The sequence below is a fragment of the Neolamprologus multifasciatus genome, chromosome 2 (assembly GCF_963576455.1).
Source record: "Neolamprologus multifasciatus chromosome 2, fNeoMul1.2, whole genome shotgun sequence".
Lineage (NCBI taxonomy): Eukaryota > Metazoa > Chordata > Actinopteri > Cichliformes > Cichlidae > Neolamprologus > Neolamprologus multifasciatus.
In genome coordinates, this window is record NC_140440.1 from 2,509,526 (window position 1) to 2,525,730 (window position 16,205).

Sequence of the window (16,205 nt, forward strand, 5' to 3'; positions counted from 1 at the left end):
AATTTTCTGGTGGTGTTATTATTGCAACAAGAACACAGCCGAGTTGTTTGGATGTTGATAGTGAGGGTGTTAGACACAAGTCCTATAGTGTTGGTTAATGTAAGATACCTACATTATGAGGACTGTGTGTGTTTTGGATGCGTAAGTCTATTGAAAGATGGGCTCTCAAGTCTGTGTGTAACAGAGACCCTGCAGTGTATGAAGCTTTCAGGTACATTATTATGAGGACTGTGTGTGGATACTGCCGAGAGTCATGTTGGTTCACACTGGAGAATTAATTTTCACTCAATATTACTTCATTACATTTACCTCATTTATGTCAATAACCAGTGTACCTTCATAACTGTATTGTATAGTCTCAACATATCTGTGTTGAATGGATGTTAATGTACTTTTGTGTTTGCTTGCACAAGGTTTCAGAGCACCCTGACCGTTCTCAAGCTGCTGTGCCCATGGCATCGTCCTCCTTTGAAGTTGATGAGCAGGTTGCTGTACTGTTATCACCAGACATGGTTGAAGCCCTAACGCAGCTCATAAGCAGAAGACTAGAGTGTGGAGTCCCGGAAGAAAACCCCTTCCTCTTTGCAAGACCCAACTGTTTGACTCCTTACAGAGGACAGGACTGTCTCAGGATTTATGCAAATGACTGTGGTGCACAAAGTCCTGAACTCCTTAGGTCAACACAGCTACGCAAGCATGTTGCAACTTTGTCACACGTCTTGAACCTAAAAAATCACGAGCTTGACCAAGTTGCTGACTTTCTAGGCCATGATATCCGTGTCCACAGAGAATTTTACAGACTTCCAGAGGCTACAACCCAGCTGGCAAAAATATCAAAACTACTACTTGCCATGGAGAAAGGGACCCTTGGAAATCTCCAAGGCAAAACATTGGAAGAGATTGAAATTGAAGGTATTTCTAAGTAGATAGTATTTTAAGGTGTCTAGTTTTTAAGCTTTTGAGTGTTCTTAACACAATATATTTAATAACCTTACTTTTACATTAAAGCTGTTAAGAGAAACAAGGAATGTTTGTACCTGCTGTTTAACATCTCCAAAAAGTTGATTCTGTTCATCTGGACATAGCTGAAGTTGATTCTGTTCATCTGGACATAGCTGAAGTTGATTCTGTTCATCTGGACATAGTGTTTTGTGGGAGAAATGTTTCGTCACTCATCCAAGTGACTTCTTCAGTCTCAGCTGACTGCAGGTTTCAATCTTATAAACAGTACATTTGCATAATGACTGAAACCAGCCCACTGAAGGAACAATGGGCTTGGAGGTCAGTCCTTAATCTTAATTATGCAAATTCTCACGACCATTGATCAGCAACCACTGACCAAAACCCACTGATCAAAGACCACTGATCAATGGCCATGAATACCATTCACAGAGAGCTCTTCTGTGTTGTGCCATGCGCTTCGCCAGAGGTTGTTTGGTTTCCCCGATGTATAAATCCTGGCAATCCTCCTGGCACTTAACAGCGTACACTATTTTACTCTGTTTGTGTCGGGGGACCCGATCCTTGGGGTGGACTAGTTTTTGGCACAGTGTTTTGGGGTTTGAAAGCCACAGAGACCCAGTGTTTAGATAAAATGCGTCTCAACTGCTCCGATACTCCTGACACATATGGGATCACTACAGGTTTTCGTTTGGGCAGCAGTTGTCCGTCTCTCCTGGATCGGCTGGAGCTTTCTTTAGGAGCCGTCCCAGCTTTGACAAAAGTCCAGCTGGGATAACCACATTTACTCAGGGCCTTCCTGATGTGATGTTCTTCTGCCTCCTTGGCCGCTGTGTCAGTGGGGATGGTGTTCGCTCCTAATGACACCCAGTTTGTGCTCCAGTGGATGATGAGAGTCAAACCTTAAATACTGATCCGTATGTGTAGGTTTACGGTACACGTCAGCTTTTAGATGTCCCCCATTACTGATGGAAATCTCAGTCTAAGAAAGCTAACCTGCCACTTTTCATAGCCTCCCTGGTGAATTTCATGTGTCGGTCCACAGAGTTAATGTGATCCGTGAATTGTGGTACGTCCTGAGATTTGATTTTCACCCAGGTGTCATCCACATACCTGAACCAATGGATTGGTGGTGTTCCAGGGTAGGATAGCAAAGCCCTCTTTTCCACTTCTTCCATGTACAAATTGGCCACGATGGGTGAAACTGGGGAGCCCATGGCACACCCATGTTTCTGCCTGTAGAACTGACCCTTGTATGTGAAGTAGGTGGAATGAAGACACAGTTCCAAAAGCAAACACACTTGGTCGATGCTGAGAGTGGTCCTGTTGCTGAGGTTGGTGTCATAATCTCTTACGGACTACCTTCAATGCTTCCGTGACTGGGATGCAAGTGAAGAAAGATGTAACGTCGTACAAGACCATGGTTTCATCTGCCTCCGTAATGACATCTCTCACCCGTCCATCCATCCATCTTCATCCGCTTTATCCGAGGCCGGGTCGCAGGGGCAGCAGCCTAAGCAGAGGCCCAGACCTCCCTCTCCCCAGCCACCTCCTCCAGCTTATCCGGGGGAACACCAAGGCGTCCCCAGGCCAGCCGAGAGATATAATCTCTCCAGCGTGTCCTGGCCTGCCCCGGGGCCTCCTCCCGGTGGGACATGCCCGGAACACCTCGCCCAGGAGGCGCCCAGGAGGCGCCCAGGAGGCATCCTTGTCAGATGCCCGTACCACCTCAGCTGGCTCCTTTCAATGTGGAGCAGCAGCGGCTCTACTCTGAGCCCCTCCCGGATGGCCGAACTTCTCACCCTATATCTGAGGGAGAGGCCAGCCACCCTTCGGAGGAAGCTCATTTCTGCTGCTTGTGTCCGCAATCTCGTTCTTTCGGTCACCCTCTTCACCACGACGGACCGGTGAAGCGTCCGCATCACTGCAGCCGCAGCCCCAATCCGTCTGTCAATCTCCGGCTCCCTTCTCCCATCACTCGTGAACAAGACCCCGAGATACTTGAACTCCTCCACTTGGGGCAGGAACTCATCCCCGACCCGGAGTGGGCACTCCACCCTTTTCCGGCTGAGAACCATGGCCTCAGATTTGGAGGTGCTGATCCTCATTCCCGCTGCTTCACCCTCGGCTGCGAACCGTTCCATTGCGAGCTGGAGGCCCTCACCCGATGAAGCCAACAGAACCACATCATCCGCAAAAAGCAGACTTGAGATTCTGAGGCCACCAAAGTGAAAGCCCTCCACTTCTTGGCTGCGCCTAGAAATCCTGTCCATAAGAATTATGAACAAAACCGGTGACAAAGGGCAGCCCTGGCGGAGCCCATCACCCACCGGGAACGAGTCCGACTTACTGCCGGCAACGCGAACCAAGCTCTGGCAACGGTTGTATAGGGATCGAATGGCCCGTAATAATCGGCCTGATACACCATACTCCCGCAACACCTCCCACAGGACACCCTGAGGGACACGGTCGAATGCCTTCTCCAAGTCCACAAAACACATGTAGACTGGTTGGGCAAACTCCCATGCACCCTCAAGTATCCTTGAGAGGATAAAGAGCTGGTCCAGTGTTCTGCGACCAGGACGAAAACCGCATTGTTCCTCCTGTGTCCGAGGTTCGACTAGCAGACGAACTCTCCTTTCCAGCACCCTGGCATAGACTTTCCTAGGGAGGCTGAGGAGTGTGAGCCCCCTGTAGTTGGAACACACCCTCCGGTCTCCCTTCTTAAAGATGGGGACCACCACCCCGGTCTGCCAGTCCAGGGGTACTGCCCCTGATCTCCACGCAACATTGTAGAGGCGTGTCAACCAGGACAGCCCTACAACGTCCAGAGCCTTCAGGAACTCGGGGTGGACCACATCAACACCAGGGGCTTTGCCACCAAGGAGTTGTTTAACTGCCTCAGTGACCTCGCCGCCGGAAATTGGTAGGTCATTCCCCTCATCCCCAGACTCTGCTTCCTCCTCGGAAGACGTGTCAGTGGGATTAAGGATGTCCTCGAAGTATTCCTTCCACCGCCTGACAATTTTCTCAGTCGACGTCAGCAGCGCTCTGCCAGCACTATACACAGCGCAGGTAGAGCACCGCATTCCCCTCCTGAGACGCCTGACGATTTGCCAGAATCTCTTCGAGGCAGTCCGAAAGTCTTTTTCCATGGCCTCCCCGAACTCCTCCCACACCCGAGTTTTTGCTTCAGCCACTGCCCGAGCCGCATTCCGCTTGGCCTGTCGATACCTGTCGACTGCCTCCGGAGTCCCACAGGCTAACCAAGCCTGATAGGACTCCTTCTTCAGCCTGGTGGCTCCTTTCACCTCTGGTGTGCACCATTTGGTTAGGTGATTACCACCACGGCAGGCACCAACCACCTTGCGGCCGCAGCTCAATGCAGCAGCTTCGGCAATGGAGACGCTGATCATGGTCCATTCGGACTCAATGTCCCCAGTCTCCCTCGGAATGCTGTTGAAGCTCTGCCGGAGGTGTGCGTTGAAGATCTTGCGGACTGGGGCCTCTGCTAGACATTCCCAGCACACCCTCACTACGCGTTTAGTAGGGGTGCAACGATACACAAAATTCACGGTTCGGTTCAGTTCGATACTTTGGTGTCACGGTTCGATATTTTTTCGATACAAAAAAAATGTTCATGCCTTTTTATTAATTTGTCATTTATTAAATTTTCACGGCACATTCTGCACCACATCTCTGTGCGTTCATCATTTGTTTGAAGCCAGCTCACCTCCTGCAACCACTTTTCTGAGAATACGCGCTTCTTTTGTGGTTCAGACTCCATTTCTTTGGAGGTGAAGGAACACCAAAGTAATTGCTTAAAGGATTTTGCTTCTTCAACATCTTTAAGAGTTCTAAACAAATGTCTGTCCTCCTCCAGAAAATCCTATGTACGCAAACACGCGTTGCAACTTCTTATCTTGTGCGCGTTTTTTATTTTGACAGCGAATGCGCACCTGCGGACCACTTATGTGCAGCCCTGGTTATTTAGCTCGTCATATTGCAGCCACAGAAATTCTTTTGTCCATGAAACCATAAAGCTGCACTTTCTTTTTGCCTTATAGTCTGATTTGTCATAACTTTTCCGTTTTGTGGTAAGCTTTGTTTGGCTGTCACTTCTTCACGCTGACCTGTCTTATTTGGCTCAGCAGAACTAAAATATATATCCTGCTGCTTTTACACATGCACTCACATAACGCTCAGCGATTCTCTGCGCAATCAACCTCTCACATGTTTAAGCTTGCTGCGGGAGATTTCACTTGTCATGTTTGCATAGTAAGCTAACGATTGATAAGATGTCAGAGGAATTGGTGCGCAAATTATCATCACTCACCAATCAGTGCTGTCGCTCTCTATACGCAGTTCGCACGATTGCAAAGTGAAAGCAAAAAACAAGCGCAAATTCAAACGCAATTTCAATATGTCACATATTGACAGTGGCTCACCGATGCCAATGACATAATTACCCAGCTACATTTCCGAAAGAATGCAAAAGCATTGACATATATTTTGCGAGCCCTGTATCTGATTGAGGAATCACTCATCTTTGGAAAAGAGAGTTTATTACAGAGAAATGGCTCTTTCCAAAATAAAAGCTATACTATACGCTTCTTCTGGGCTATATTCTCAGCACCATATTAAATATATCAGGTCCCCATAAGGAGAATCATGTGCTAACGGCTGTCTAAATGACTTGGGTAAAGTTTGTAGCATGCGTGCTTGTTGTTTTTGTCTGCTTCCACTTGTCTTTGCACTAGGATGATGTCGGAGTAAATGTGCAGTCATATTCGTTGTGTTCCCACTAGTGCTGTCAGCGTTAATCTGAAATGAGGTTAACGACACAACACCTCCGTTAACGAGCTACTGCGGATTGCCTTGTGCGTGGGGCTGGACGGCCAACACAACGAGCTAACTGCGCTAACACACTAGTTCCCACCCATGTAATTGAGCATTGCTGGCACATCCAACATACTGTTTTACTTTAATCCATGACGCGCTTACCTTCAGGGTCATACTTCACATGAAAACCAAAATAGTTCCAAACGCCAGATCTGAATGAGGGTGGGGGAGGTTCAATTTGCCATGTTGCAACGAGCTTAGCTTCTGTCTCGCTAGCTTGCCCTGCGCTCAGTGAATCTGCGTTCGACTACTCCGCCTAGGCTGCACTGTCGAGCGCAGATCCACTGAGCGCTCAACACAGACAGCATCGTCAGAAGGGAAGTTGATAAAATAAATTAAAAATGTTGTATTGTTCGATACATATGCGTACCGAACCGAAAGCACTGTATCAAACGGTTCAATATCGATACGAGTATCGTTGCACCCCTAGCGTTTAGGTGCACCGGTTCTGTCCAGCGTCCTCTCCTGCCACCTGATCCAACTCACCACCAGGTGGTGATCAGTTGACAGCTCAGCCCCTCTCTTTACCTGAGTGTCCAGAACATATGTTCGCAGGTCTGGTGATACGATTACAAAATCAATCATCGATCTGCGGCCTAGAGCGTCCTGGTGCCACGTGCACTTGTGGACACTCTTATGTTCGAACAAGGTGTTTGTTATGGCCAAACTGTGATTTGCACAGAAGTCCAATAACAAAACACCGCTCGGGTTCAGATCAGGGAGGCCGTTCCTCCCAATCACGCCCCTCCAAGTCTTGCTGTCGTTACCCACGTGAGCATTGAAGTCTCCCAGCAGGACAACAGAGTCTCCAGGTGGAGCACCTTCCTCTCCATGGTGATTTTGGATGCTGGGGGCTTTGCATTGCTGAGACAGGCCAAAACTTTCGTCTGTAGTTGCTATGCTTCCATTTCTGCAATATTGTTGTTACGAATTGCTGTTTCTGTGGCTGTGATCAGCTCCACTAGCGGGATTTGTCCCGGTGTGACAGCAAAATTCAGCCCTTGAACAAGGATGTTTTTCTCTGTTTCGGTGAGCTGTCTGTCAGACAAATTCTTCACCCACTTGTCCACATCCTCTGTGTCGCATCCTTGTCTCTTCTGGTCACTGAGGACACTCTCCGTATTTTGCCGTGGTTTCCGACGTACAACAAGTAAGTCAAACTTCCTTTGTTGCCTGGTCTTAGACTTCTTGTGCTGTGCTAGACGAGCCTTCTCAGTAAAGTCAAACACCTTTTTAAGAGTATTCTCATCTAGAAGCATTGTCAGTCTCTGTTGGATCCGCTCCTCTTGAGATTTTAGCATGTCCATGGTAAAATTTGTTTGCCTCACCCGTTCATTAAGCAACTGATGCTGTGCCTTCTGGAGGATTTTTGTTGCCCGGAAGCCTTTAACGAAGAGCTCATTTGCAGACTTTTAGGAGTAATCCGGTTTTGTCTGCATCTGAGGCTGAATCTCAGGTGGTTCCTGTAATCCACCATCTTACGTGCTGTTTGCTCATACTGACGTACAAGCTTCAGGCCGTCCTTGCCAAAGTGGGTTAAAACGTCTTGATGCATTCAGAATGCCTCGATTCATAATCAAGGAGGGGGCCTAAGGCCATCTTACAGTGCTGTGATTGCAGCCATTCCCCAACTCTCTGTGTATGGTACTCATGGCTATTGATCAGTGGTCTTTGATCAGTGGGTTTTGGTCAGTGGTTGTTGATCAATGGTCATGAGAATTTGCATAATTAAGATTAAGGAACTGACCTCCCAGCCCATTGTTCCTTCAGTGGGCTGGTTTCAGTCATTATGCAAATGTACTGTTTATAAGATTGGGGAAACCTGCAGTAAGCTGAGACTGAAGAAGTCACTTGGATGAGTGACGAAACGTTTTTCCCACAAAACGCTATGTCCAGATGAACAGAATCAACTCTTGGAGATTTACTTACCTGGATGATTGAGAATGCATCAAGATGCTGCTTAACATATTTTTTTGTCAGATAACCTAGACTTGACAGACTCTGGTGAGAGTGAAGACGGCGAGGCTGACAAAGAATACCCACCAGCACAAACAAAAATGGGTAAATGCACCAACAAACAACTCATATTTATGTAGTATTCAGTTGAATGCAATATTGTGAGATGTTTCAGGTATACACAGTTATTTAAAAGGTAGTAGTAAGGATTATATGTGCACTGTAAGTCTTAAGTATTGAAAATGTCTTAATTTGTTTTGGGCTGAGGTTAATACACTGCTTAAGCTATTCTTGACATAGTCATAAAGATTGATGTCTGTCAAATAATGTCACTAAAGAAAGGTCTAACCAGATCAGTACAAAAAAATGTAATAGTACTTACATTGATAGTTTTGTGTTGTGATGCTACAGATATCTAGCCAGAGATGTGTGTAAATGAATCAACCACAACGCAACAGAGCATTAATATTGAGCTACACTATTCAACTACAGAAAAGGGAACTAGGCAATTTGTTGAGGTACCTCCAGGGACCTCTGACAGTATTACCCACTTCCTACAGTGTGCCCACTGATGATGATTGTCTTATAACTGGACTGTTGGAGTATTGTGTTTACATTTTTACAAGGTATGCCGAGAACATCTCTTCCGCTTATCCTAACCCCAGCAAGTGCACTTATTGGACTTGGCTGCCCAGTCGATAAGGCGGGACGTTAGCATAGTGGTTAGCACTGTTGCCTCACAGCAAGACGGTCCTGAGTTCATCGGTCCAGGGTCCGCAAACATGGAGTTGTTTTCTCCATGTTTGCGTGGGTTCTCTCGGCATACTTCAGCTTCCTCGCACAGTCCAAAGAAACTGGGGTTAGGTTAATTGGTCACTCTAAATTGCCCATTGATGTGAATGTGATTGCATATAGTTGTTTTTCTCTGTGTTAGTCCTGTGGGAGACTGGCGACCTCAGTCATTTTAGGACTGAGCTATGGACCTGAGGATTACTTGTATTTATGGATGCCTCTCTCCTTGTTAGTGAAAATCATTGTCTTGTTAAAGGAAAGTCTAAACAGGAACAGAAAATGTGACTGCTATATTGAGCTAAAATACTCCTTGTACTATAGGGAGGAGTACTATGCCACCTGTAGAGGAACCTTCAAACACCTCAAACGGTATAACTATCCATCACCCTACATATTGATGGCTCTTCCATGATTACCAAGCCACTCATATTGTTTGTGATATTTTTGTTTTACTTTTCTATTTACAGATGTGGACTCGGCTGGAGAAGGCACATCACAAGGTACCACAAGAATAAAATATTTTAAAATATCAAGACATCTTTGAACAACAGACTAGCAAATGGTTATCTCTGTAACAGTGTTTGACAAGCTTTTTGATGTCTTTCATCTGTGTGGATGGCTTTTATGTTTTATTTCTAGTAAAATAGGTGTGTCCAAAGTTTTAACTGGTACTGCAGATATATCATGACAATTCACTGATATGCCAGCTGAACAAATGGTCAATGTAACTTTAAACTTCCTCAGTCATTTTAGGACTGAGCTATGGACCTGAGGATTACTTGTATTTATGGGTGCCTCTCTCCTTGTTAGTGAAAATCATTGTCGTGTTAAAGGAAAGTCTAAACAGGAACAGAAAATGTGACTGCTATATTAAGCTAAAATACTCATTGTACTACAGGGAGGAGTACTATGCCACCTGTAGAGGAACCTCCAAACACCTCAAACGGTATAACTATCCATCACCCTACATATTGATGGCTCTTCCATAATTACCAAGCCACTCGTGTTGTTTGTGATATTTTTGTTTTACTTATCTATTTATAGATGTGGACTCGGCTGGAGAAGGCACATCACAAGGTACCACAAGAATAAAATATTTTAAAATATCAAGACATCTTTGAACAACAGACTAGCAAATGGTTATCTCTGTAACAGTGTTTGACGGGATTTTTGATGTCTTTCATCTTTGTAGATGGCTTTTATGTTTTATTTCTAGTAAAATGCTTTCTAGTTTTGGGAAATGCAGTTAAGATTACTTTGAAAAGACACAATGCTTATTCAAATTCAGAATGAATAAACAGGTGTGTCCAAAGTTTTAACTGGTACTGCAGATATATCATGACAATTCACTGATATGCCAGCTGAAGAAATGGTCAATGTAACTTTAAACTTCTTCAGTCATTTTAGGACTGAGCTATGGACCTGAGGATTACTTGTATTTATGGGTGCCTCTCTCCTTGTTAGTGAAAATTATTTTCGTGTTAAAGGAAAGTCTAAACAGGAACAGAAAATGTGACTGCTATATTGAGCTAAAATACTCCTTGTACTATAGGGAGGAGTACTATGCCACCTGTAGAGGAACCTCCAAACACCTCAAACGGTATAACTATCCACCACCCTGCATATTGATGGCTCTTCCATGATTACCAAGCCACTCATGTTGTTTGTGATATTTTTGTTTTACTTTTCTATTTACAGATGTGGACTCGGCTGGAGAAGGCACATCACGAGGTACCACAAGAATAAAATATTTTAAAATATCAAGACACCTTTGAACAGATTCTTTGAACAACAGACTAGCAAATGGTTATCTCTGTAACAGTGTTTGAAAAGATCTGATATGAAAGTTTGGTCAATATGACATGCCAGAATTTTACAAACATTGCATAGTTCATGACTAATATCCAGTATGACCTTAAAGTTGGCATGAGGAATTTTCTTCTCAGGTTCAACATTAGAATACTTTTCTTATTTTGGTTCTTATTTCAGTTTTGGGATTTGAAAGCCACAGAGACGTTATCTTTTAAGAAAATCCGTATCAGCTGTTCTTGTCCTTCTTCGCTCCTGGATTGGCTGGAGCGTTCTTTAGGTGCCTTCCCAGGTTTGACAAAAGTCCAGCTGGGATAACCTCATTTACTCGGGGCCTTCTTGATGTCATGTTCTTGTGCTTCCCTGGCCGCTGTGTCTTTGCTCTATTTTGTAATATCTTGATGACGCCCAAGTTGTGCTCCAGTGGATGGTGAGAGTAAAGCCTTAAATACTGATCTGTCTGCATAGGTTTACAGTACACATCGACTTGAAAGTTGGCTCACTTAAAGCTCCAGTAAACTCAGCTTAAATACTAATATTGCATATTAATACTTACCATTAATCATCTTCAAAAGCCTGATTAACAGTTCAAATGTTCATAACTATTCGAAAACAAAGATGGGAAACTGCTTATCTTGCTTTTTAAACCATATATGAAAACTACATTGGCATGTTAGATCACCTTTTGATTGAAATCTTTTTATTTTTATTTTAAGAGACAATATGAGAGTTTATTGTCAGTGTTGGTGATTCTGTAAATGTGTACATCTTTAAACTAATATTTTTTTGCACGAGTTATTTCTGACTCAAATGTTTTTTAATCTCCCATGTTTCACGGTTTTTATCAAATGAGAAAGAGGTTTCATGTGAGTCATCTTGTTTTGCTGAGTATGACATCAGAGTAGACTGTCCTACATTGTCTTCGGAACAGATTGTTTTGACTTTCAGAGGAATGGAAACAAATGTGTGCCTTACATCACTGGATCTTGAATGAGTCCTCAAAGTATCCTGGATATCTTTAGAGTTTTCATTAATGCTGGTTGTATCTGATCACCCAGAACTTGTCATAATGCCAGGTCTGAACTGGGCTACTGTTACAGTACAAAATCACATGAGAATAAGAGTGGTGGAAATGAGGAATAATTTGCTTGACAAACTAAGTGAAAAGATCAGAGGACAAAGCTGAAGTAATGGGTTGAACCTGGATTCTGCATGATTGGAAGTAGAGGACAATAAAGGAGGACATGATGAAACTGGATGGGAACTAATGTCACTTTGTAATTGGGTGTCCCGTGGCATTCACATAGAAGTTCTATCTTTAATAGTTTTCTTTGAGTTAATGTTTTTGCGGGAAAGAACGAGCTAGATCTTCTAATCAGAATATAGCTTTTAAGACACTGTATTTATCTAACATGGCAAAAAGCCAAACCCCCGTGTAAATCTAAAGCCCCACAGCTATTTAAACCAAGTTAAAAAATGCTGTGGTTAATGCCTGGACTTCTTTTTGATATGTGTACCATGAAATGGATTTGATGTTTACATCCATATTGTTCTTGAAGAGTAACTTTATAATAACTTAATAATTAACAAATCAAAAGTAAGCTGATCTTATTTTCTCTCCCCCTTGTAGCATTCCCTGGAAATGGCGCAGAAGGGGAAAATCCTCGAAGGAGACAAAAATGTCCATGGTCTCCCAAAGAGATTGCAGCAGTCATGAGACATTTCCGTGGGCACATTGCAAATGGGAAACTAGCCACTGTGACAGAAATCAAACAGTGTAAAAATGCTGAACGTCCTGTATTAGACAGTCGCTCTGTTCAAAATGTGAGAGACTTCGTCAGGAACCGCGGCATAACTCTAAAAAAAAGGAACAGCCGCTAAACGATTAATCAAGTTACAAAAATATATACACAGATGTTTGACATATATGTCATGTTTGCAAAAAGCACGTGTTCTTGTTGAAATAAACTTGAGTATTCACCATCAGATTGGCTATTATTTATATATATATATATATATATATATATATATAATTTTTTTTTGTCTCTAAAGACCGTACTTAAAGGGAACATGATATGTGAAAAGCACCTTTTCTGTGCTTGAGCATGTATCTTATTACCAATTCAAGAACTCTGAAGATACACAACCCTGGAACCTTTTCTTTTGGAACTGAATATTTGTCTTTCAGTGAGGCTTTCTTATACTGAGGGGAAAAGTTCCTAAAAGCAAATTCTCATCAGCAGTTGTATAACTCAAATTAAGGAAGATATGTGCTTAATGTAAATGCATAATATACCAACTAGGAAATCTAACCTTTAATTGCTAGCCTTTAACAGAGAAGACCTGTAAATTCATGGTTGAAAAGTTACCTTTGGAACTCTTATCCCTGTATTGCTTTGACTTGAGCATTAGACATTTCATAAAGACTATAGGGAATTCACATTATAAATATGTGATGGCTCCAGTACAAATCTAAGAATAAGGTTTGTCTTTGCAAATTGCATTGAGCTAGTTCTCAAATTCAGGTCTTTGTGTTTTGTGATGTTTGATTTTTGTCATAAGACCACGTTTTGTTAACTATTAATTTTAATATGCAGTAGTAGTGTTTGAGTTTAGCCATGTCCCACTTATTCATTTTTGGCCCTATAATATACTTTGGTGACAGGTATGTGTGTTGTATAGCCAGTGTCCTTACAAATCCTGTTGGGTGTTAAAATGTCTAATATTTTCATAGGCGGGGCTTCTCACCTAATTATCTATGTCCTGATAAGGTTGCAAAAAAACAGGTTCTTATATCTCTAGTTGTGTTGCGTGTATAGGAACTTTGAAGTGAGATCTGTGCTCTGTGGCTCAAAACAGATTTTTTGACGTATTCAGCATCTCTCAGGGGCAAGCGGAAAGTGGTGTCCCCATAGTCCACCACCTGGGCTGGTTTGGAAAAAGTGTCCTTGCAATACATAGAAACCCGTATAGGTGTGTGTGTGTGTGTGTGTGTGTGTGTGTGTCTGCTGAGGCTTACTCTGATGAGTATGAGTATGAATATGAATACATGTGTGCAGCCCATATGAAGAAGTGTGTTTAATGCATCAGCACCTTGACTATCTAAGTTTAAGAAAGTCACTGTTTACTCTGTGTTCACAAAGGGGCCAAAGTCCAAGAGAAGCTCCACAGTATCTGATTCATTGTTTCAACACCACCGATAAACCGCTCTGTGGTTATCTGTCTAAGGAGACGGCTTGCTTCTAAAGCCGTCCACACAAAGACCAAAGTCGGCTCTTCTGCCCTATTTAGGCAAAAAACGTTAAAGCCTCAAGTCTTCATTTGTCTTTCTTACCATCAAAGTGAATCAGGAGCTGTAATCTGAGTACTGAGTGCACACTAATAACAATCAGGCCTGAAATTAGGTCGATGGACGATTGTTCAAACAATCCTCCTTTTTTGGAGGCGGCCCTTGCTGGTTGGATCTGTGTGTTGGGTTCAGGATTGTGCATTGGGTTGGTCAGTGACGAGCAACTAATACATGACTGTAGTCTGCTTGACTTGATAAATGAACACAGGAGCTGTATTCAATTCAATTCAATTCAATTTTATTTATATAGCGCCAAATCACAACAAAAGTCGCCTCAAGGCGCTTCATGTAACTGGAACGTGTTTCTTTATGTTCATGTTAAATGACATGAAACAAAATCAGTTCAGGGTAAGCAAGCTGCTCCAGAGTGTGGCTGAGCACGCTGGTACTTAACCTCTTTCCTCTGAATTCATCCTGAACTCGTTTTCTTCTGTTTTATAAAGTCCAACTGATCATCATCGGCTGTCTGCAGGGTCATGACAATATTGCCACATGCAGCAGGAATTAACCAAAGCACCCCATGGCCTCCATGTTACACGTAGAATATGCCAGTCATTAATTTGCCCATCAGTATCGTATCACACACGCATATGCATATTAAGTTATCAGAGTGAGCCTCTGAGTGGGCCGTGGCCTCGCACCGACCCCGTTACAGATGTTAGACCCCGCAGCAGTGGAATTACACGTGATGCAAGCCATGAAAGGTCACCAAGAGGTCAAAGGAGGTGTTTCATAAAGTTTGGAGGGAGGTCGGCGTCTGTGTAACACCTACGGTACAAAATAAGCCCTGAGCTCAGATAGCTCATACACACTCAGCTTCTCATTTTAGTCACTGTGTCCAGCCCAGCGAGCTGAAAATATCTAAGAAATGCAGTAATGATTTACATGGTCACAGCCAGACAAACTGAAACACGCTGAGGTCGACCACACCTGCAATAACCTGCAGCTCAATACAGCTGCCCACAAAGGGATGGACTTTGTGCCGAGGCCTGTGCCACAAAGAAGGATTTGGGCTCATCCAGGTGACACCCGGGTGTTTCTGTACTACAAAGGTGGTTCACTTCTTCCTGGTTTAAATTGCTATGGTAACTTACGCTGCATGCTTTCAGACCTGCTGATTAGAGGTCAAGGCCCTTTCTCAATTCTCAAGTTCGCGCGAGTACGGACTCGCGATTTGTACAGTTTGAACACCAGCGTACTTGATGTCACAGGTCCGGAGTTTTTACTGCCGTCCCCTCTTAATTTAACTGTGAGTAATATGTTATGACGCTTAACTTTAATCACAGCCAAACCGGTTTACTCAGGAACAAATAAAACACTGAAATAAACCAAACATTAACATTTAGAAGTGATCTAAGTGACTTATATATCATGTTTAACCTCAGTAGTGAAATCTCTATTAATAAAAAATAGTGTACATGTACATACGTGTACATACCTTTTATTTTAGTGGACACTCAATAGACAGCTACTGGGGTTTGGGGTTTGTTTAACCTGAGTAGCGAAAATCCGTGGGGGGGGGGGGTTGAAAACGATGTGCCGGGAGTCTGCTGTTCTCGCCGGCTCTAATAATCCTTGACCTCGCTGTCTGCTATGAGGCTGGCGGGTCACAGACGTCTCCGAAAACGTCGGAGCGCATTTGGAAATATATGATATGTTGATAAATCGAGCGGATATTTGAAGTTTACACAGCTACATTCTCGCTTGAAAATAACTTAAAAATTTATTTTGTGACCCAGAAAGAGAAATATTTAAAAGTTTTTAGCCCCGCTCGTCCGCCATTGCCGCGTTTGAGTTTTGGATGAAATGCATTCTGGGATATTTAGCTGTACCAAGTCCACACAAGTCACCACTGATGCATGCTCGATAAAACGGGCGGAGCGAGAACACATCCGGGACTTTTTTGCGTTCTCGGCTTGATGCGTACTTCGAATTGGAACAGTACTTGGTCTCCGACTGATGACGTATCACGAGTACATGAGAACGCAAGTACGCACAAGTACGCATATTGACAAAGGCCCCAATTCTCCACAGCCAACAGTTTTACAGCAGTTTTATTGTTCTGTAAGCATTAACATCTGATCCTCAAACACCTGCACTGTACTTGCCCTTCAACATCAGGCCCATGTGCGCTGGTGTCGGTAACGTGTGCACTGGAACCTGAACATGTTTGAACGTTATGTTCAGCAGGTCCAGGTTCTGTGTACGCCACGTGGATTGTAGCGTCCAAATGTGGAGAAGACAAAGACAATGCTGGGGCCATAGCAGCTTTTGGTCGAGGCAATGTGACGACGAGGGGCCAAAAACAAGGCGTGTCATCACTGGAGGTGAACTCAGCACGCTGGTAGAAGAGCAACTGTTAACTGTCCAACAAGCAGTTTGTCTTCTACAAAGTAACTTTATTTTCATGTATTTTTGAATGCTCCAATAATCTAAA

At 43.6% G+C, this 16,205-nt stretch overlaps 1 protein-coding gene across 7 annotated transcripts; it reads left to right on the forward strand.

The window, feature by feature from the left end:
- LOC146523823 (uncharacterized) lies at positions 1-12,405 on the forward strand. Of its 7 annotated transcripts, XM_085181905.1 has the most exons (9): positions 1-912; positions 7,843-7,923; positions 8,932-8,979; positions 9,078-9,110; positions 9,509-9,556; positions 9,655-9,687; positions 10,163-10,210; positions 10,309-10,341; positions 12,050-12,405. In XM_085181905.1, exons 1-9 carry the CDS (start codon positions 381-383, stop codon positions 12,298-12,300), a joined length of 1,107 nt encoding a protein of 368 aa, XP_085038031.1. In that variant the 5' UTR covers positions 1-380; the 3' UTR covers positions 12,301-12,405. The 7 variants fall into 7 exon arrangements, with proteins under 7 accessions (XP_085038031.1, XP_085038039.1, XP_085038048.1 ...); XM_085181913.1 differs by lacking the exon at positions 10,163-10,210 and having other exon boundaries at positions 2-912; XM_085181922.1 differs by lacking the exon at positions 8,932-8,979 and having other exon boundaries at positions 2-912.
- The last annotated feature ends 3,800 nt before the right edge of the window (positions 12,406-16,205 follow it).